The sequence below is a fragment of the Paramormyrops kingsleyae genome, chromosome 24 (assembly GCF_048594095.1).
Source record: "Paramormyrops kingsleyae isolate MSU_618 chromosome 24, PKINGS_0.4, whole genome shotgun sequence".
Taxonomy (NCBI): Eukaryota; Metazoa; Chordata; class Actinopteri; order Osteoglossiformes; family Mormyridae; genus Paramormyrops; species Paramormyrops kingsleyae.
In genome coordinates this window covers 3,517,447-3,539,137 of record NC_132820.1, presented here as the reverse complement: position 1 = coordinate 3,539,137, position 21,691 = coordinate 3,517,447, and the positions used below count along the sequence as shown (strand labels likewise).

At 46.4% G+C, this 21,691-nt stretch overlaps 1 protein-coding gene across 6 annotated transcripts in view; it reads right to left on the bottom strand.

Annotated features, from left to right (window-relative positions):
* Positions 1-844: 844 nt before the first annotated feature.
* Positions 845-21,691, bottom strand: part of LOC111850411 (A disintegrin and metalloproteinase with thrombospondin motifs 2-like) — a 55,814-nt gene continuing 34,967 nt past the window's right edge. For 5 of the 6 annotated variants that reach the window (XM_072706512.1, XM_072706515.1, XM_072706516.1 and 2 more), the window contains 17 exons: positions 21,410-21,566; positions 19,566-19,671; positions 18,782-18,925; positions 17,465-17,597; positions 16,997-17,110; positions 16,753-16,898; positions 15,271-15,446; positions 12,942-13,075; positions 12,735-12,858; positions 11,830-11,910; positions 11,130-11,293; positions 9,473-9,632; positions 8,820-8,952; positions 7,651-7,858; positions 6,499-6,628; positions 4,723-4,806; positions 845-1,689 (listed from right to left, as the gene is read on the bottom strand). In XM_072706512.1, the coding sequence (XP_072562613.1) occupies positions 1,040-1,689; positions 4,723-4,806; positions 6,499-6,628; positions 7,651-7,858; positions 8,820-8,952; positions 9,473-9,632; positions 11,130-11,293; positions 11,830-11,910; positions 12,735-12,858; positions 12,942-13,075; positions 15,271-15,446; positions 16,753-16,898; positions 16,997-17,110; positions 17,465-17,597; positions 18,782-18,925; positions 19,566-19,671; positions 21,410-21,566 (2,844 nt within the window). In that variant the 3' untranslated portion in view covers positions 845-1,039. The remainder of the gene's footprint in view (positions 1,690-4,722; positions 4,807-6,498; positions 6,629-7,650; positions 7,859-8,819; positions 8,953-9,472; positions 9,633-11,129; positions 11,294-11,829; positions 11,911-12,734; positions 12,859-12,941; positions 13,076-15,270; positions 15,447-16,752; positions 16,899-16,996; positions 17,111-17,464; positions 17,598-18,781; positions 18,926-19,565; positions 19,672-21,409; positions 21,567-21,691) is intronic. The other variant, XM_072706513.1, reaches the window with a different exon arrangement.

Below are 21,691 nucleotides of genomic sequence, written 5' to 3'. Positions count from 1 at the left end.
CCTGGCGCCATCGGACACGCCGCCATGCTCGTCCTCCACCTGCACCAAAGACAGCACACGAAGCAGATGATTCATACCCGCTCCCCAGGGCTACCCTCACCCTGCTTTGGCTTTATGCGTACCTGTGGCTGGGGCTGTATTGACCGTATGCGGGGGTGCCATACAGACACCTACAGTCTCGAGTTCACACAGAACCTGTAGCTTCGTGAGGATTAAGCAGAAGCAGGCATCAGGGCTCCCAACTCAGAACCACAAGGGAACCCCCACAATGACAAGGACACCCCTCCCCCCACGGCAACCCCCCCAGATACCCGTCCGTTGCCCCCCTATCACGCATCTGATATTTTTACGTTTGTATCTAAAAGTATTTCCAGCCATTACTATAATGCCTCCATAAGTCAATCCCACACTCTATTGAAGGAAAGCTATTCCAACCACCATCATCTCTGAGGACTTCATACAGAGGTAATTAGCAATGTTACAATGTGAGTAATAAGTGCCCCCATACAACTAGCAAAGCAAATTCTAAATGTTTCCCATTTAAACTAAATTACCGTGAGACAGAGAACAGTCATGTGACGTGCTTCATCATTCATCTTCACAGCTAGTGTAAAACAAATTTACTTTTTGCAGTCGTGGTCGGGTGGTTAGGACGATGGACTAGAAATTCACTGGGGTCTCTCCGCACAAGTTCGAAGCATGCTGACTACGAAGTATTTTCCAGAATTTCCCCCCTGGACCAATGAAGTTAATCTTAACCTTTTTGCCTCTCCGACAACTTTTGCTGTTTTATACCATAAATTTACATATTTACAGGATAAATTAAGGATTCGAATCCAGTACATTTCCTTGATAGATTTTATTTATAATTCATTTATACAAACACAAGGCAGATACCTGTACAACTCCTTTGTTCTGTAAATATAAAGCTGAATCTTTCATGTTTTATCTCTTTGCAATTATTTTTCAGTATCTGACAGACAATCAATGAAGATATTGGACGATACAAAGCACCGGTGAGTGAAAAGCGATTTCTCTGTCACACACGCATTTTCCTTTTAGCCGGAGGATTTTGCCTCCGTCTTTCTGCTAAGAGTTCCAGAATATATTTATTGCGTGTCCTTCTGCGATTGAGGTAGTTCGGGGAGACGTTATGGTCCAAACCTGGTTTCCAATAAGGCACGTCGATGAAGTTTGTTTCACTCAAGTCGCCTGTAGCCTTCTCTTTGGGGGGGGCGGTGGATGAAAAGGGGGCAGATGAGGTCGTAACCTGACCATCACCAATATCCCCAAGGGTCACCATGGTGTCAGTGTACTCAAAGGGCATGCTGGGAAATGTAGTACTGTACAACACGGTCGTGGGACTGACTGTTGTGGGGTGCTCGTCTGTAGGATCGGAGAAGGAGAACAGGTCCAGCCAGGTTGAACTGCTACTGTACTTCATAAACGTGTTCATAGAAGGGCTGGGGTCTGTGGACGTTAAGCCCGCATCCGTGACGTCCGTCGGGGTGACGTCCATCGGGGTGACGTCCATCGGGGTGACGTCCATCGGGGTGACATCCGTAGGGTCGGGGTCCGTGGAGCCGTCGCAGGACCTGCAGCACATTTGCTTGTAGCCCGGAATGGTGCAGTACCTGCTCAGCACCTCCATGCGACAGAACGGCGACTTGTCCCCCCGACAGCGCCGATCTGCAAGAGCGGGAAAGCAGAGAGCTGAGAGGAGGCGTGACATCATCGCCGGCGAATGGGAGGGCCCGGAAGAAGCCCTGGACGACTCGCAGCAGTCGGTAAAGAGGACAGCAAGGACAGACAACAGGAAATAAGGAGATGATTGTGTTAATTCTGCAACTTGTGCTCTTTTTTCAGACAGATGACAGTATTGCGAAACTGCCACAAGTAGCGCAAGTCAAACATTTCAGGTTTTGACAGCGAATGCTGAGCTCAGCAGCTTCTATAAATAAACACATTAGCGTGATGCGTGTCACAGGAACAGCACTGCAGAGAGAGACTGAAGAGACGGCAGAAACAAACAAACAGCAAAATGAGTCGCTATTTAATCAGGCACGGGCGTCCTCCTCGCTCTTCCTTTAGACATGCAATCCTTTTAAATCCATCAAATGGTTCTTTAATTAAGGATGTTTTCGATTTCTGGGTGTCGACGACTTCAATTTGTATATCCTGCACATTCATCTACCCCGCAGGTGTAGCCAGATGCCATTCACCTACAGGGTATCCTGGCCATCAATGGCAGAATAAGACTGTTATCCCTGTACAATGTAATTGAACTTCGTTAGTCTATGTCCAAATATATAGGTGATTCCAAACCCTATTCAAGTGGGTGTCAACCTTCCGAATTTTTGTGTCAATGCCCCTGAAAAAAAGGTAACACTTTACTTGAGGGGGCACAAGCAACTTAGTAACTCAGTTACTACTCGATGAGCAAATACAGCACCTGCATGAAATACATGAATCGTCATGATTTATTAATGATGAACGAACATGGGATCAGTATGCAACTAACACTTAGTTACTGGTTAATTAATGCATTAAGTAAGAGTGTACTACTACATTATTTGGGTCCCCTAAAGTAAAGTTTTGCTAAAATTCCCTTCTAAATCCATTTAGCGGTTTGTCATATTCATACACATTTCGTACAAATTCACAACCTACCCCCTACAAACACAGACTGAAATTTAATTGTAGGCATTTCTTCAGATAAGGGTGAAATCCTACAATCACCCCCTGTCCTAATATATATATCCCAAATTAGCATGAGAAACTTATTTCATTAACACTCACGTACTGTGCAGTATTAATTGCAGATGCTGAACATGTCCTTTCTTGTATACATAATTTCCTGTACTGGTTATCATAATAAATTGTTCGTGCAACATTATTCAAAATAGCCATTCAGATTTTGCGAAGTTGGCATAATTAAAATGAAACAAAAAAAGGTTAATTACACCTGTATTATGATTTTAAGTATTCTTATATATAAAATGAACAATATTAAAAGACAAGAAATTATTTCACCTCAACATAATAAAACACTTCAAATTATTTGGAGTCCAGCCCTAAAATTGACCAGTACTGACATAGCAAATTTAATAATTCCATGTCACTGTAAACATTGAATTTGCACATGAGGAGACACATTAAAGATTTGGGGAAAAAAAAAAACATTAACGGAATCTCCCTGAAAAAATAAAGTGCGTCCGCAGTGCGTTTAAGTCCATCTGAACAGCGTTAACCAGTCCAACAGGAAGGCAGTGAATCTTCAGCGTTTATCCACAGTACAGTGTGGTTCTTATATCGCTAAATTTCATATAAAGACCCAAGGAGAGAACAATGATGGACATTATTAGATTAGATCTTGAATATTCAATACAGGAAACACCCAGTTATATACAGTATAATGTAGCTCCCCAACAACTCTTCTAAAGAAACACAAACTTTTACAATGCACAATATACATCTCTTACAAAGCAATATATGACAGAGACTAAGTAACGGCTGAAATGCCCCTGGTTTGCATCCAGGCCCTGCTCTCTCTATATTTTATTTCTGAAAATCTCCTCCGTAATCTGTACACCTTGGAAAAGCCTTCTGGTTTTATTTTAACCTCCGGAGACTGAGGCCACCACGTTCATGTAAGGCCATGTACTTCAGCGGACGATCACAGCAAAACAGCGGCTTCTTTGTTTTAGCACGAGGAAATCACGTCCAGTGGCATTCCGTAGCACTTCCTGACTTTTCGATGCACTAAAGAGACGGATATTTCAGGGTCACACGAACGCACACATACCATCGCACACACGAGAGCAGAGGACAGCGCTGACATAAATCTTCTGGAATATTCATACCAAAGCATTATCTTATGTCCCAAATAAACCACCATCCCTTCTCTATGCAGATGCAATGACCCTGAACATTACTTTTCTACTCGGGACAAACATTTGGCTTCTTAAATTTCAGTACTACATCTAAAATGCTATTATACTGGTGAAAAATAAATACAAAACACACACATACTGTAACAGTCAAAGATAGTGGCGATTAGCAGGTTAGCATAATTAGTTAATAAAAGTAATTCAGGTAGAGTTTAGATTTCATTTAGCGACGTTAGATTTTAACAGTCACAACAAGAGTATCAAGTAGATTAATGAAGCAGAAAAATGAGGAACCATAGCCTGAATGTAACACCCCATTTGGGCCGATGTTAACATAACATTTAGAAAGCAGAATGTTCTCTGTTTTTCCACTCGGCGAGTTCGCACACTCTGAGATTCCCCCAGCTGAGTATACAGCTTCAGTTTCCGAGAATGACAATTTGCACAAGAGGTCAACGAATCAGATCGCACAGAAAAGCGCTCGGACCCCGAGGCGTCCAACCAAGCGCCGGTCTGTCCTCCCACTTAAAAGCTGCCGGCTCGCTTAAAAGCTTTTTCGGGCAGTGAAGAGGACGGCTTCTTTTCTTTTTTTTTTTGGACACAAAGCTCCGGACAGTGAGTACGCGAAGGAGGACAATCGCCTGGAGCCACGGAGTCGTCCTTGCGTGGAAACGATTGGACGTTTGGGAAAAAAAAGGTGTAGAGAAGCAGAACTGTGGCAGTCAGGGAAGACGGCCCCACAAGCTGAAGGAGAGGGAGAAGAGCAAGGTCCATACAGGTAAAGGCATGCACTGCAGGCCAAGGTCACAATTATAAAGCGGAGGCCGTTTACTCGAGATCTTCTGCTTGGGGACTTTGAGCTCGGGTCGAGACTGCCATTGGAGGTTGCCTTTATTATTGTGCTCAGCCGAGTTACCTGAAAAGCAGAGAAAAAACGGGCTTTCAGACAGCAAGCACATCTGGTACGTCTTCAATCAACATCATAAATGGATGAAGTAGGAGCTATATATGAGGTTCATAATAATTAAATAAACCAAACCTTTATTTTACAACATTCTACCACAGACATATATTTCCATCCATTTTCTGTATGCATTTATCTTAAGCTGGATCATGGGCCGTCCAGAGCTTAAGCAGGGAATTTACCCAGGATGGGGTAGCGACCTATCATGGGGCACACACACCATTCACACCTACGGGCAATTTGGTGGAAATTTCATGTGTAAAGAGTAAAAGTCCAGATCAAGATTTTGAGTACTCTATGAGTGGGACTATTTACACTCAACTGATGGGTTGAAACAAAATCTTGGTCTGGATTTTCACTTTATGGACCTGAAATTTCCACCTCCGCAATTTGGCAACGGCAATTCACCTTAGCGTGTGTGTGTGTGTGTGTGTGTGTGTGTGTGTGTGTGTGTGTGTGTGTGTGTGTGTGTGTGTGTGTGTGTGTGTGTGTGTGTGTGTGTGTGTGTGTGTGTGTGTGTGTGTGTGTGTGTGTGTGTGTGTGTGTGTGTGTGTGGGGTAACCAGAGCACCTGGAGGAAAACCCTACAATGGCATGGAGAGAACATGCAGACCTCACACACATGGAACCATGGTGGAGGCTCGAACCCTGTTCCCAGAGGTATCAGGCATTGGTGCCAACCAGTGATGCACCTATAAAGACATTTCTGCCAGATATCGGTAGCCGATTATCTTGAAAACTGATACCGATACAGATTGTTTGGCAGGTTCTGCTTAAATAACTTTAAAGGGACACTCCACTCAAATCAATGAAAACATAAATTAATTACACTGCAAACGTATGAAAAAGTATTTATTTTTTCGCACACAGCAACAGTTCCAGGGCACTGTATTTAATAACTTTATACGCCTTATATACTTGTAACATTTATAACTGGGAAGGGCTGATCATCAAGTCAAAATCACACCGTGATTTTCCAAGTAATATATTTTGATTTCACACTGTCTGAGCTGAATTTTCTTTTGCTATCAAACGCTCGCGTTACTGACGGAGAAGCATTATTCGGCAGCACTGCAGCCGCCTTTACTGGAACAGATTTGTTTCTCAGAAACTCTTCATATCCTTTACGGTCTCATCTTAAGGTGAGCAATCAAATTTGTTGTGTGCAAATATTTATGAATGGATCCTCCTCGTGAAATTGCAGCAGAGCAATGTTTGCGAAATGCATTTCTAACGTAATTTTCGCTAACGTTAAAATGATTCCACACGGCAGACATTTTTCTTATTGGTTAATATGCAGGTGTGCAAAGCAGTATGGGTCACTATTTTGAAGGGAATTATCGGTGATAAATATCGGCTCATTTTTAACCATCGGTTGATGGCCAAATGTTGCTGTATTGACCGATACCGATAGTTGCCCGATACAATCGGTGCATCTCTAACTCTAACCACTGCGTCACCATACCAGAGGATCCATATTTTAGGTGAAAATATCTGGATTAAAACAGCAGACCTATTTAGACTTCATTTGTGAAGTGACACCCTTATAACAGTATTGATAACAGAGTGTAGAGGAGAGGCGTATCGCTTAAGGGACTCGCGGTCCGTGGCCATGGGCTTGACTGGGGGGGCGGGTGGTGCTGACCTGGACATGGCAGCAGCTGGCAGGGTCGCATGCTTGCCGGCTTGACCCCCAGGCAGAAGCCGATGGTGTTCTCGTCAGTGCCGCAGCGGACGTCGCGCTGCTGGGTGCCTCTGCCGCAGGTTTCCGAACACTGCGGCGGACAGGGAAGGGCGTCACGTGGGAACTGTGGCTCATGGCCGGGGGGGACCGGGAAGGGGGGTGGGGGGGTTAGCGCATAAACTCACACCCACCTGTCTGTTTGCTTTCGAGAAACTCAGATATAACCTTTCCGTGATACCCGCTCATCTCACGAGCCGTGCGATTCGGCTTAATGCTGTCGATAGCCTCGCATAAAATACACAGGCTAAAAACACAGCTGATTGGTAGATATCACATGCTACAGAACTGTGGGCCCCTTCTGAGTATCACACAAAAGAAGAAAAAAACACACAGTAACGAGCAGTGGATTCTGGGCAATAGCGACCCGGGGTCACCAAACTGCCCCCTTCACAAGTCGAGAACTTTTAGCATTACCCCCCTCCCCCTACTCCCCCCCCCCCCCCCAGTGATCAGCGGTAACCATCAGCATCCCCCAGATTCAGGCTGTTATTGAACGAGTTTTATTGGTTTACATTAAATTATCTATAATATAAATCAGTGTTTCCCAACCTGGGCCTCGGGGAACCCCCCAGACGGTCCGCGTTCTTGCTATGGACTGTTACAGCGTGCAAAGGAACCGGGGAAGCTTCTGGGTCAGCTACCCATCAGCACCCCCCCACCCCACATATTACAGCATACAATGCAAACATTTTGAGTTGCAGATACAGAGACGCTCATGGTGTCAGTTAAGGCAAGATGGAAAAATGTGACGTTCTCGGAGTATCTAGAACCTGTGCTTTGGGCTAAGGTCTTCCTGTGATCGCAGGTCATAATCTGGTCTTCCATCTCCAACAGGTAACTGGGCAACAGAAATATACTCTAGAGCAGTATTTCCCAGTGTTCCCAGTAGGCAGCTGGGCAAGAGCAATAGTGTGGACTGGGTTGGGAAACACTGATATAAATGAATAAATGATTTATTTTTTTGTGATTGTTTATCACCGCCATATTGTTAATGATGCTGAAAAATGACCCCCCCCTCACCCCCCTTTCTAATGGCCCCCGCTACGTCCTCACCTTCGACCAGGACCCGACAGTCCACTGGGCCGGGCAGAGGTAGCGGTTACAGGCCCGCCGGGCTTCGGGTCGCTCCTGCTCGCAGTACTTGCTGTGGATGGAGTGGCTGGTGCCGTCTGCCAGCGGCTGCACGCAGCGGACAGAGCGCAGCTGGAAGCCGGTTTTGCCGCAGGAAGAGCTGCACGGCTCCCAGTCACCGGTCAGCCAGCTGTGGAAACAGAGAGAGGAGCGGCCAGCCGGCAAGCGGACAGGCAGGCAGCCAAGGGATCGGAACGGAGGCACACAGCTGCGTCTTCACGACCCTCGGCGATGACGACCTGTTAGCTCTCCGCAGACACGGCGGACGCAGAACCGGGTGGTCCGAGCAGGGAAATGACTCGCCGGATAGGGTTACAAGTCTCCGCTGTCTGTTATTAAATCCCGAAACGCCGCCTTGTTTCAGCTCAGCTTTACGTTTGTTTCAGTGTTTGTTTCCTAAAAACCCAGGAATTTAACATTCGCTTTTTTAATTAAAAAAAGGTTTCCGTATTTCCAGGCAGATCCGACAAAACGCAAACTTAAACACGGTTTAAGAAGGGCTCGTCGGTTTCCAGGAACGTCTCTGCAAGCCTGATGCCCCTCCCTGCCCCCCCCGGATGCTGTTAATGTTGCAGATCTGAATGCCAGTCTTATTAGCTTCTCTCCCTGCTCGGAGTCTCTGTGTCTCCTGCTCCAATCCCCCTTACTCCTGTACCTGGCTGTTCACTGGAAGCTCAGCCTAGTCGACTCCTTGACAGCATGCATGTTTGTAATGGGCTATTTGCCTCACTAGTACACGAGTACACGCCAAACTTTGGCCAGCTAGCTTGAGTGAGGTTTTCAAATCCAACACACGCATGCACATGCATTTACATGTATGTAAGAGTTTTATTACCTTGTAAATAGACTGCAGGGTTTGCAAACTACTCCAACGCTTCTGATGTAGCTAATTTTAGGTTTATAATGGAATAATATAGATTTGCCATAAAATTTCTTGCGTGAGAGTGTGAAAGCGTGAGCGTCAGGCCAGATGTGTGAGAGCTGGCAACCCGACCGGTACGTTGCTTTGGATGAAAGTATCTGGTAAATTTAAATGAATGATAATGAAAATCTCCTGCCAGGGAGAGCTGGGTGAGCGTAGGCAGACATACACAGGCGGGAAGCACTCGATCTGGTTGCAACCTCTGCTGATGGCTCGTGGCTTCTTGATGTCCTCGCAGTAGGCACGGTCCACCAGCTTACTGTCGGACTTTCTCCTGCACCCGTACCGCGTGTACTGCTTACCTGTCAAGGGCAAATCCACACATAAAAAAGCGCCACCTTCAACATGGCTGGCACATTCTGTACATTTGAAGAAGCTCATGGGAGTTCTACTTACACAAAACTGTTCTGAGGGCACAAGGAAAAATGGATGGTTCAGAGAGAGAACCAATTAGATTACAGAGGACGTGAGTCCATGCAACTAGGACCAAGACATCAGATGGGTTGGTCCAGCCTCCTCTAGTTGTTTGGACCCACCTCCTCTACAATCTGATTGGTTATCTCTCTCAACCAATCATTTTTTGTTTTGAATCGGTGATTGACAGGGGAGGGCCACTCTGGGAGCCAATCAGCTTTCAGACGGGGCCCCTGTATACGTCCCTATTCACTTCTTAATTTTTAAACACCCAAAAAATGTCAGTCCAGGAAAATGAAGGAAGGACCATCAACTAGACTGTCCTGCTGGATAGTCAAAGGACAGACTGATGGCAGAGATATTTCCTATGGTTCTGTACTCCTCAATGTCCAGGGAATGTGAGCCTACCTCCCCCACAGGGCTTGGAGCAGTGAGACCACTTCTTCAGCGCCCACTCGAAATACAGCGAGTCCTCTGATATCACATCATTCTCCACGGAAGCCTCTTGCTCCTCTTGGACATAATACTTGTACGACAGAGTGACCTTGGAGTCCCCAAAAGTTCGCACCTGGGGACGAAAACATAATACAGACCTCCATGTTGGTACATTCTAACCTCATCAACCATTTGGGGGATAATCTGTGATCGTTTGCTCTGGCCTTCCCCTATGAGCTCAAATGGACGGTGAATCAGATCGTGTCCTAAATATTCAAAGGAAATGGTCTGATTTTGGTGGAATATCTTAGTTTAGAATTTAAATTCCTCAAACTTATTGTTCTCTGATTGTATTCCAAAATCCGATTGCCTTTCACGATTTTTGATATTCACTGAAGCATCTGTGTCCCCCCCCACCCCCAAAAATCATTCCGGTGCTATAAGAAGGTGAATAGCGTGGATGGAACTTGATGACAGTTGTATGAAATGATTGTATAAACCTGGCTGGAATCTGCATGCCACGAAGGTTAAGTACTGAATATGTTTCATTGATTTGATTCAGATGAGTTTAAGTTGTGCGCCAGATTGGGATCTCGGCTGTCCAGCATTAGCTGTCTGCAATGCAATGTGCCAGACAGACACAGATTGGCTGGCATTTGGTCAGGTGGGTGAGGAGGCAGAGACTCTACAGCGACATCTAGTGTCAGCCGGGGTGCTGGTGAAGCCAAGCTGGGGGCTCCCTCTTCCTGGCCGGCCATGAACCCCAGAGAGCGCAAATATGCAGGATGGTGATGACACACATCGAATGAGGTGTTTGTGAGCCGGGGGCTGGTTCGCGGTTTCTGGTGCTCCATTCAAAAAGTTCATTCAGGTCCCCTAACTCCTCCTTCACATGTTTCAAAAACTAAATAAACAGCTGAGGAGTAAAGTCAGAAGAATGTAGCTAACTAGCTGGTGAGTAGAATATGCGGCTTCAACGTCTTCAAAATATGGATCGTGTAGTGACTGTCTGAGGCCAACAGGGGGCCCCCAAACCTCACGGGGGGCCCATGCAAATGGAGCTTTAAGTGGTGGTAACATTGCCAGACATTAGCCTTCACTGCTCCCTTGCTGGTGTGATTGTGCTGCCTTGAGATGGACAATTGAGCACGCCTGATGAACAAGAGACAACGGGGAAGAGAAAAGGAACCTCGACTGAATTTACTGGTGTTTCTCAACACCATGTATGCAAAGATCAGACTTGGGGTCTTGGTGAGACCAGTCTGGCTAACTTGCCTCCTGAGAACGAACGTGGGGCACAATGAGTCATGGGACTGGTGTCATTTGGCGAGGATGCAAATCATGGGACTGGTGTCACTTGGCGAGGATGCAACTGATGTATCCTTGATATTTGCGGCGGGACAAGAGCGACAGCCGGGGATGTTTACCATCCTCTCTACTTGTGTTCTTAGTATTGGAACTGGTCTTCAGAAATGGAATAGAACGGGAACACGAGAACGTAAGGACAATCAAGTACGCATATTGAGAAACACCCAAGGTTACCTGACAGCTGAAGCCAGTCCCTAAGAATATATTAAAATCAGCATAAAATCAGGACAAAGAAATGCCTTAATAGAGACACATGAGTTACCATAATAAGTATCCCATAATTCAGTGGTCCGCTGGCTTGGACTGTCTCTTTGTCATCGTCATTCTGGTACTCCCATTCCACACCCTTCTCGATAACCGTCCGGGACTCCGGGAACTCGTCATGGTCATTCAGGAAGAGGCGTCCAGTGGCCAGGTTCTTCAACGCTGCAGACGACAATAGCAGACATCCGTCATCAAGTCACAGCCTCCTCGACGGTCTGCGGCGTATTGTTGCCGAGGATGAGAGTGTGTGTGACGTGCACTGGAGAAACACTCAGGAAACACTGCGATGGCGTTAGGGAGGTGGCCACAAGTCAAAACCAGGGCTGGGTCTCCCAGAACACGACCTGCATCCATGCACTCATGGTAGTTTTACTTACACCAAAAGGAAAAATAATTGGTTCCGAGAGATAAATAACCAATCAGGTTGCAGAGGAGGCAGATCCAAGCAACTACAGGCGGCTGGACCAACCAATCAGATGTCTTGGTCCCACCTCTTCTAGGTGCTTGGACCCACCGCCTCTACACTGTGGTTATATCTCTGAACCAATCATTCTTCCTTCTGCCCTCAGAACATTTTTGTATAAGTAAAAGTGCCATGAGCCATCCATGCACCTCCTCTACTGCAGAAGTAACAATGGTTCATGTCCAGGTTATGAAATAGGTGGTGAGATTTATTTCCACAAACTCCGGAAGCCTACCAACGATGTGCGGCGTTCCCTTAAATTCCTGGATGAGGATGTGCCGTGCTCCAGCTGGGATTTCCAAAATCTCAAGGAAACCTGAAAGTGAAGAGCAACAGATGTACGGAATTCTGTGGTTAATTAACTGAATCTCATGTAGCTCTGTTATGCAAAAATGACCTAAGCTCTGCTCTTTAAACCGAGAAAATCTCTGACTTGCATGACAATGCAATCATAAATGTTCCCAAAAATACTGAAAAGAATTTTTCTTTTGTTAGGAATATTTTTTTTTCAGGCATAATAAAAATATCTAGACAAAGTCCATGCAGAAAACTATTGAAAATCTTAATTGAAGGTCATGAATGAATTTAATGAATTTAATATTTATAGGCTGTCATTTATTATTATTATTATTATTATTATTATTATTATTTATTATTATTATTATTATTATTATTATACTATCGGTTCACAATATAAGTACAAATCACCTGAAGAACAGTGTAACCAGGGCCAACACTAACTAATAGAGCACTGAATGGAAAGTCGCCGGTTCGAGCCCCAGCATTGGCTGAATAGTCATGTGTCTGTGGCCCTTGAGCAAGGCCCCTAACCCCCAGCTCCAGGGGCGCTGCAAGTTGGCTGACCTTGCGTAGTAACCCCCAAGTTATGGACAGCAAGATGGGGTAGGCAGCAAGAAGAATTCCGGTGTACTTGTGCAAATGGCAAATAAGCGATTATGCAGAATGAGGCCCTGAATTTGGTGCAGAAGTGAAGTGAAACGATCAATAATTGGGGTTGGGGACATCACCAGTGAAACTTTACCTCGGGCCCCAAGTGTAACTGACTATTCGTAAAACAGACACCTGACCCGAAATGGGGACGTTCGGACCGGCCGCACGGCTCAGACCGGAAAGTGAGACCTGGTTTCTTGACGCTGCGCGTGAAGGTGCCCTTGACGATCTTGCAGCTGGAGTTGTCGCCGCCGCAGACGCCGCATTTGTCTTCCAGCAGACTCGACCCGATGACAAGGTCACAGCCAACTTTCTGCAGAGGCACGACGCTAAGGTGAGCTCCACGGGACTTGCAAGACGGCCGTGCTAGAAAATCCTGGGACTCTCGAGGCTTACCACACAGTCCCCCCGCACGCAGATGCTGTAGGGGTCCCGGTAAGAGCAACGTGTGCCGTCGTGCACCATCCTCTTCATGTAGACGGCATCGCCGCTCTCCTGTGACTGGCAGTACAGCTGGCATCGCTCGTCGGCTGCAAAGAAACAGACATTTCTTACTGGTATCAGTGTGGGGGTCAGTCAAAGTAGGAGTCACCAGAGGTGAGTAGCTCAGGTCTATGAGAGTAAAAGTCTAGACCAAGATTTTTTTTTCAACCAACCAGTTGAGAATTTAGAGTCACAGTCACAGAGAACTCAACATTGACAGTCCCCGGGGTGCGAATCAATGACCTTCTGATCACAGACAGAGAGACCTAACCTGCTGAGATACACACCACCCACCAAGAACAGCTGAAGACTCATTCTTTAACCCTGGCAAAGTCGCTTGTCATTCTGTCTGCGCGGCCCAGAGGCACCAGGGCTTGCTGGTAATGTAGGGAGCCGCAAACAGAAGATAAGCAGAGACAAACAACCAGTGACTGGATGGCATTCTGCATTCGGGACTTTGTACAGCATGTATTACATGGATAAACCTCACATTATACCAGCGGAGAATTGCAGGGCCCCAGCAAACAGCCACATGAGAAGCGACCCACTCAGCACCTCCGTGTGACTGATGGACTTCCAAAGAAACTGGGCAAGAAGGAAGGGGGACGTTTTTATGGTAGGACAGAGAGCCAGATGGAAAAGTCGGACGAGGGTCACTGAATGTACATGAGGCAAAGGCACTGATCTCATTCTCTTAAAAAAAAAAAAACAAAATACAGTCACTTCCCCACCCTGTGCATGTCGTGGGAAGAAAAAAATCCCCATTAATCCCAGTCTCATATTTACTGGATCTGCTGTTAATTTTAGCAGAAAGTCTTAATTCTCCCCCTTGCACAATTGGTAACTGCGAGACAGACAGGAAGACGTCTACATTATATTAGAGAAATTTAGCTTCTGAGGGGTATAGCTGCAAAGACGAACGGCTAAATGAGCTACCCAAAGGCAGCAGGTTATAACTAACGCTGTCAAAGATGCCTAGGCATAGTCAGCTGCATAAATGAAACGGACTAAGTGGGGAACAAAAAAGAGCAAGTAAAGGTGTTAATTTTGCTTGCAAAGTTTGTTTAATTTTAATACCTCAGTACAAAGACACTACCTACAGGGAGATGTACTATACCTACAGGGAGATGTACTATACCTACAGGGAGATGTACTATACCTACAGGGAGATGTACTATACCTACAGGGAGATTACAATTCCATGTGTTCATCTCCAAAAGAAATGGCTCGCATTCCTCTGGTAGTTTAGAAAATTAGTGTTTCCAAACTCCAACGGAATTTTCCGACCTTTTAAAAAATGTACACAGTCTGATGCAAAATTCCAGTGCATTCAGGCCAATATGAAAAACAATTAGCCAGCAGATTTCTTGCTGTACTCGACTGAAGAGTAAAGGCAGATGTGCATGAAAAGGCCGTCTTGTTCTTGCAGGAAAAAGACACAGCATTTCTAAGTGGCAGCACACGATCTGTGTATTTACGTTAAAGCGCAGGAGGCTTGGATGTGATGAATATCCTGTGACAAGTGAGGACACTCGCTGGCCCAGATCTTCATCTGAGAATCATCTGGCCGTGAGGTGCCAAGCAGCCAAGTGCCAGCGAGTTAGCGGAAAGGCGGTATGTGGGGATCGGGCGGCAGTTCATGCTTTTCACGGCGTTCAGGTTTGGAAAGTTTCTGGATGACGGAGCCCAGCTGGCTCCAATTAAGAAGAAGGGATTAAAAAAACACTGGAAAGGAAGCCAGATGATTCGATAGGGCCGTGAGACGGGAGGGAATAGCCTCGGCCATTGTAAATACTTAAGCCTGTACGCTTGGCTCTGTTTACTGCATTTCAGCTCTCTTTTTAGTTTCTCATTCTCTCACCTGCGCTGTACTCTCCTTGAAGTCTGTGCTTTCTTAAAGGGCAAGAGACCTATTTTTAGAGCAGAGGCCTCAAACTGCTTGCCCGTCGACCACGTTTTTAATTCATTATTAAATGCGGCCTGCAGGCCGAGCTTTCGCATTCCACTTTGTAGTTCGCCATCGAAGCGATCTGCATAGATTTAGCTATCTTATATGTCAGCGTAAAACAGACGCTACGTCGCGTTTTTCGTCTCGTTTCGTTAATAGCGCGCCTGGCCCCCCTCGGAAGAACGGCTCCTTGGCGGTGGCCCCCGGGTAATTTGAGTTTGAGGCCCCTGCTTTAGAGTTCAGTGTAATCCGCGCTTTCAGGCCCCCGTGTTACCCCTCTGCCAGAAAACTCACGGTCGGGGTGCTCGTACGGAAGCCAGTGGTGCTTCCTGTTTTGGTATTCGAAGAAGGGGTCCCACAACCGGCACTGTTCCTCCCGGAAGTCCGCCAGAGGCTTGCCGCACTCCTCCGTGCTGCAGAGGCGCAGCTCATAGTTCCTGCCGAAGCAAGTGCGGCCGCCGTTTGTCGGGCTGCAGAGGCGAGAGGAGGGTGAGGACGAGGGCGTGGGACAGAAGGTGCCGGAGGGCTATCAGGCTAGGCAGGCGCGTCACTAGTAAGAGAACGCTGAAGGAGAGGGAGAGTGCCCTGGGGCACCGCGAGACACTCAGGCAGCAAGTGCATTTTCACATGCAAACAAACCTTTCTCCTCCATCTTGATTTTCAGTGTTAAATTTCCACTAAAGCTCCTGAACTTTTGGTATTGTATTTTATCATCATATAAAGAATCAAAAAATCAAAATAGGTAGGAAAAGTAAACCTTAATCCAAGGTTCCTTGTATCCGACATTTTAAGTATATAATACTACTACTATTACTACTACTAATACTAATACTACTACTAATAATAATAAAAATAATAATAATAATGATAATCAGGATGTGGGGCACCAAAACAAGTTTTGTGCTGGTAGTGATGGAAGCTCTTCGCACAATCAAGAAAGAATTTGGCAAGAACCTTTAAGCACTACCTGGTCACCAGACAACCCAAGAAGTACAGAAGATCACACTGATGGGAACTGCTCACATCTTGCATTAAGTACTGGTCCCTACTCAGCATCTCATGGGAGTTTTACTTGCATAATAATGTTCTGGGAGCAGAAGGAAAAATTATTGGTTCAGATAACTAATCAGATTGTAGAGGAGGGGTCCAACCAATTAGAGGAGGCAGGCGGAACCAATCAGATGTCTTGGTCCCGCCTCCTCTAGTTACTTGGACACACCTCCTCTACAATCTGACTGGTTATCTCTCTGAACCAATCATTTTTCCTTTTGGCCTCAAAACATTTTTATGTAAGTAAAACTTCCAAGAGCTGCCCGGGACACAGACTACCCAGTGACCTCTGGGAAAAGCTGAGAGCAGGAGAATAATAATAATAAATAATAATAATAATAATATATTTTATTTAAAGTCACCTTTAAGGACACACAAGGTCACAAGAATCATCCACAAGAAACAAAGCCATGACAGCGATAAAATCAGACATGACAAAGCAATAAGTCACAAGCTTTCAAGTGGATGGACTCAAAGCGAACATGTCAGCCTAAAGAAATGAGTCTTACTGGCAGCTTTAAACTGCGTTACAGTGTCCAGGTGACGGATGTGAGAGGGCGCAGTGTTTCAGAGTTTGGCTGCAGTGTGGGAAACGGCTCTAGCACCCGTGGTGCGGAGTTTACTAATAATTAAAAATGTGCCGCGGTCATGTGACGCGGGACCGAACAGAGACCGGCGAAGTAAACAATGGCAGAGCCGCCAGGCCCGGCTGGGCCTCACACTCACGCGGGGTTGTCGCACTGCCGGGTCCGAAACTGCACACCGCCCCCGCAGCTCCGAGAGCACGATCCAAACTGGCTCCACGCCCCCCAGTGTCCATCCTGCTTCAGGATCTCCGGAGTCAGCCACATGCAGTGGCCTTTGTAGCAATGCTGTGGTGGGGCGAGATTTCAGGATTGTGCGGCCGGACGTGGTGTATGTGTCGCGGATGGTGGCGGGGATCCCCCCCCCCCCCCGCCGACTACCCTACCTTCCCAGGCTCGCATGTTGTACCATCAAGTGGGGGCCCCTTTTTGGTTTTGCAGAAGAAGGGGTTCTCTGGGTGACTGCACCAGAGCTGCTGACAGGGGTCGAGGGTGCTGTACTACAACAAACAGAGTCCTCATTCTCACCCTGCCAGACACCAACCCCCCCCCCCCAACCAGCACACAGACAAACAAACATTATTCCCACATACTTAATTCTGAAATGCTCAGTGAACCGAAAAACATCAACATGCAACTTCACTTTTGCCCCTAGATCAACATCATCATTCATTCTGTTGGAAACCTCAGCTTTTAACTAATGTATGACCTCAAGAGCCACTCGACGTGCTAAATTTTTCATGTGCGCCGGTCTAGCGACACCCTCATCTTGGGTCTCCTTGCAAGAGGGAACCCGAAAGCGGAGGCGTCTCTTGGAGAACCGAGGGGTTGCCCGGAGAACCTAGGGCACTCACCGCGGTGCACATCATGTAGCCGATGCCAAACTCGAAGCGGCACTGCTCATTCATGGAGTAATGGAGCCCCGGCAGCCGCGGTAGAGAGGGCCAGTCATGGTTGAAAGGGTCGTCCCCAAGACAATCGTAGGAGCTGCAGGATGAAAGCGGTGTCACTCACCTGCCAGCTCTTATTGCTGTTGTAGAGAAATTTGCCTCCCCTGTGGAATTCTCCCATGGTTTTGTTTTCTGCTTGCTAATGTTTGTTTTCTGCTTTATGATGTTTGTTGTCTGCTTGCTAATGTTTGTTTTCTGCTTGCTAATGTTTGATCTGTGTTTGCTAATGTTTGTTTTGTGCTTGATGATGTTTGATCTGTGTCGGCTAATGTTTGTTTTGTGCTTGATGATGTTTGATCTGTGTCGGCTAATGTTTGTTTTGTGCTTGATGATGTTTGATCTGTGTTTGCTAATGTTTGTTTTGTGCTTGATGATGTTTGATCTGTGTCGGCTAATGTTTGTTTTGTGCTTGATGTTTGATCTGTGTTTGCTAATGTTTGTTTTGTGCTTGATGATGTTTGATGTGTTCGCTAATGTTTGTTGTGACCGTGATCATGTTTTTTCGGTGCTGGATAGTGTTTGCTGTGTGCTTGCTGATGTTTGTTCTGTGTTTGCGACCATTTGATCTGTGCTTGTAACTGATTTTTCTAAGTATGCCAGTTTAACATAACTTTGTTTAAAAGCATTTCATATTAAAGACTCCACCCTTAAAAACATTTTAAATGAGCACTTTTTGTTGACAAACCTACTATATTGTCAGCAAGAATAAAAAAATAAAATAAAATTGACAAACACCTCTGGCATAATAATAACTGGACTACTTGCAATCAAATATGCACAATAAGGGGAAAACAAAAATTCTATCTTTGACACAAGATAAATATTATGAATATATAAATATTAATATTAAAAATATAAACGGTAAATATAACATGTAAAAAGTAGCTCAATGCCTCATACAGGAAAATGTAATATAAAAATGTACTAATATAGTACTAAGATCATTGGTCAAACTCATTAATTAATATTCTGACATTAATTAATGATGACTAATGTTCTGACTGTATGAAGAACAGCAGCCATTAATGTCACCTAAAACCCAGAATTATCTTCATGAATAGCTGAGTGATTTCTGCATCTTTTGTTGGTGTCACCTGAAATAACATCCGGATGCTGACCCAGAGTTCAGTGGGGAGGAATGTGGGGCGGGGGTATAACTGTCCTTCGGGGATAACAGAGGTCAGGTGGGGGGGGGGGCATGGGGAGGGGGGGGGCACTCACTGGAGGTAGCGGCTGAGCTCCTGCTGGCTGCAGCGTGACCAGTGGAAGCGGTGGAAGGCGGCCTGCACCAGCGGCGCCATGATGCTCCCCATGGGCACCTCGTCCCCGCAGATGTTGCCCTGTCCGTCGTGCTCCATGCCCAGCCTGCCCGTGGGTACACGACCATCATTCCGGAAACTTCCGTCCACGCGAGAGCAGTGCATATCTGCGCGTGACTGAACGTCAACCAGGACGGGGCGAGACGGAAACACGCCATTCTGGACTAACACCGGATGTGGAACTTAACGAATCAGTCAGTCAGCTGGAAGACGTGACGCCTAAAATCTAAGGCCCTCCAGCACAAATGGCATAAAGGAGGGTAACTGCTGCTTTTACCCAATCGGGGCTTTTCGTGGCCTGCAAAAGATGTTGATTCTTAAATTATACATGATCATGGGGTGGCAGTGTGGGGCTCAAGGATTGAGCGAGGCCCCTAACCCCCAAAAATGCTCCAAATAGCCAGACCCTGTGCTCAGACGCCAAGTTTCTCTCTCAACTCTATATATGTGTGTGTGCATGTGCTCGTCTCGAAGCAGTGCATGATGGGATATGCGAAAAGAAGCGTTCCATTGTATCTGTACTTGCAAATGACAAATAAAGCATCATTTATATGAACAGCAGCATATTCTATAAATAAGGCATACAGACAAAATAAGCAGGTGAATTACAACCCGTTGTTTGGACTGCAGGACCATTCGGCCTCGGGCGTGTGTGTGTGTGTGTGTGTGTGTACAGGCTTACTCACACGTGCCCGGTCTCGTGTGCCACCACGAAGGCGGAGGAGAAGCCGTCCTCGTGGTTGAGGGTGCAGCTCCGTACCGGGTGACACATGCCCGTCACCGGTGCGTAACCTTGGCGACAGACGGTCACACGAAGAAAAACACAGAGACAAAGGACAGTGACTGAGAGGAGGTTCGGATAAAAGTGGAGGACAAAAAGTGTCAAAATAAGATAGTGGTGAATAAGGACTGCTGGGTAAGAGTGTGGGGGGGGTGTGACCCCCAGCTGTCTTTAGAGGCCAGGTAACGGGAGTTACGCATGACCTGTCTGTTATTCTCACAAAATGTATAAATCACTGTTTTCGCTCCTTCTTTGTTCCCTAGCAACCCTGACCACAGTCTAAATACGGGTCCCGAAAGTGGTTTCTGTCATTCTTTTGTTCCCCGTTCGAGTTTTGTTTTTCTGCGACTGTTTTTCGCATTTTTCTTAGGGCTCAGTTCAATCTAGAAAACAGAGCTCAGGGGCGGACTTGGAGAAGTCTCGGATCTGAAATTAAAATGATCACAGGACATTTTACTGACATTACTGTAAGATCCCAAATATATTTCTGGAAAAAAACACTCCAAACTGAGAAAACTGTATCTAATGCTGCCCCTGCTGATTTCACGGTGATATGCAAAAACATACAAAAGAATACTTTCATTCTGTGATCATGTGAACATACAGGGAATATTAAAGACATGCTGTGTGTTTCTGTTTCTCACATGCCGTGTGTGTGTGTATGTGGTCCAGGTATACATTGCATTGTGGGGACCAAATGTCCCCACAATGTGATAAACACCAGTTATTTTGAGGGACCATTTTTTCGGTAACTCAATTTGATAAAAATCTGTGACTGCAATAAAAAAACTAAAAATGCCAAAATTGTTACTTATGGTTACAGTTAGGGCTGGGTGGGGGTTAAGGTTGTCATTGCCAGGATTAGAGATTTCTCCATAGAACTGAATGGAGAGTCCCCAGAAAGATAGGAGTACAGGTGTGTGCGTGTGTCTGTATGTGTGTCCGTGGCTGTCTGTTTGTGTGCATGTGTGTGTGTGCGGCTGTCTGTGTGTGTGTGTGCATGCGAACGTGCATGTGTGTGTGCATGTTTGTCTGTGTGTGTGTGCATGTCTGTCTGTGTGTATGTGCATGTCTGTCTGTGTGTGTGTGCATGCAAGCGTGCATGTGTGTGTGCATGTCTGTCTGTGTATGTGCATGTCTGTCTGTGTGTGTGTGCATGTCTGTCTGTGTGTGTATGTGCATGCGAGGCGTGCATGTGTGTGTGCATGTCTGTCTGTGTGTGTGTGCATGCGAGCGTGCATGTGTGTGTGCATGTCTGTCTGTGTGTATGTGCATGTCTGTGTGTGTGTGCATGTCTGTGTGTGTGTGCATGCGAGCGTGCATGTGTGTGTGCATGTCTGTCTGTGTGTATGTGCATGTCTGTCTGTGTGTGTGCATGCGAGCGTGCATGTGTGTGTCTGTCTGTGTGTGTGTGCATGTCTGTCTGTGTGTATGTGCATGTCTGTGTGTGTGTGCATGCGAGCGTGCATGTGTGTGTGCATGTCTGTCTGTGTGTATGTGCATGTCTGTCTGTGTGTGTGTGCATGCGAGCGTGCATGTGTGTGTGCATGTCTGTCTGTGTGTATGTGCATGTCTGTCTGTGTGTATGTGCATGGCTGTCTGTGTGTGTGTGCATGCGAGCGTGCATGTGTGTGTGCATGTCTGTCTGTGTGTATGTGCATGTCTGTCTGTGTGTATGTGCATGTCTGTCTGTGTGTATGTGCATGGCTGTCTGTGTGTGTGTGCATGTGAGCGTGCATGTGAGCTTACCCTGCATGCCACTGGGGCCGAACTCCTGGCGAGTGAGGAAGATGGCGTGGTCGTGGTGCTCCGCGTCGCCCGTGTCCTGCTTCTGCTGCAGGAATGCCCAGCGGCAGACGTTTTCCAGGCTCTGGGACGGGTTCCCGAGCTCGATCAAGCTCATGGACTGGGCAGAGGCAGACAGAAAAGGGCTGTGTGTGGCTCAGCAAGTTAGGACACGAAATCAGAAGGGTGCTGGTTCAAACCCCAGGGTTAAAAGTGTCTGCTGAATAAATAAGTTGTAATGAAAGG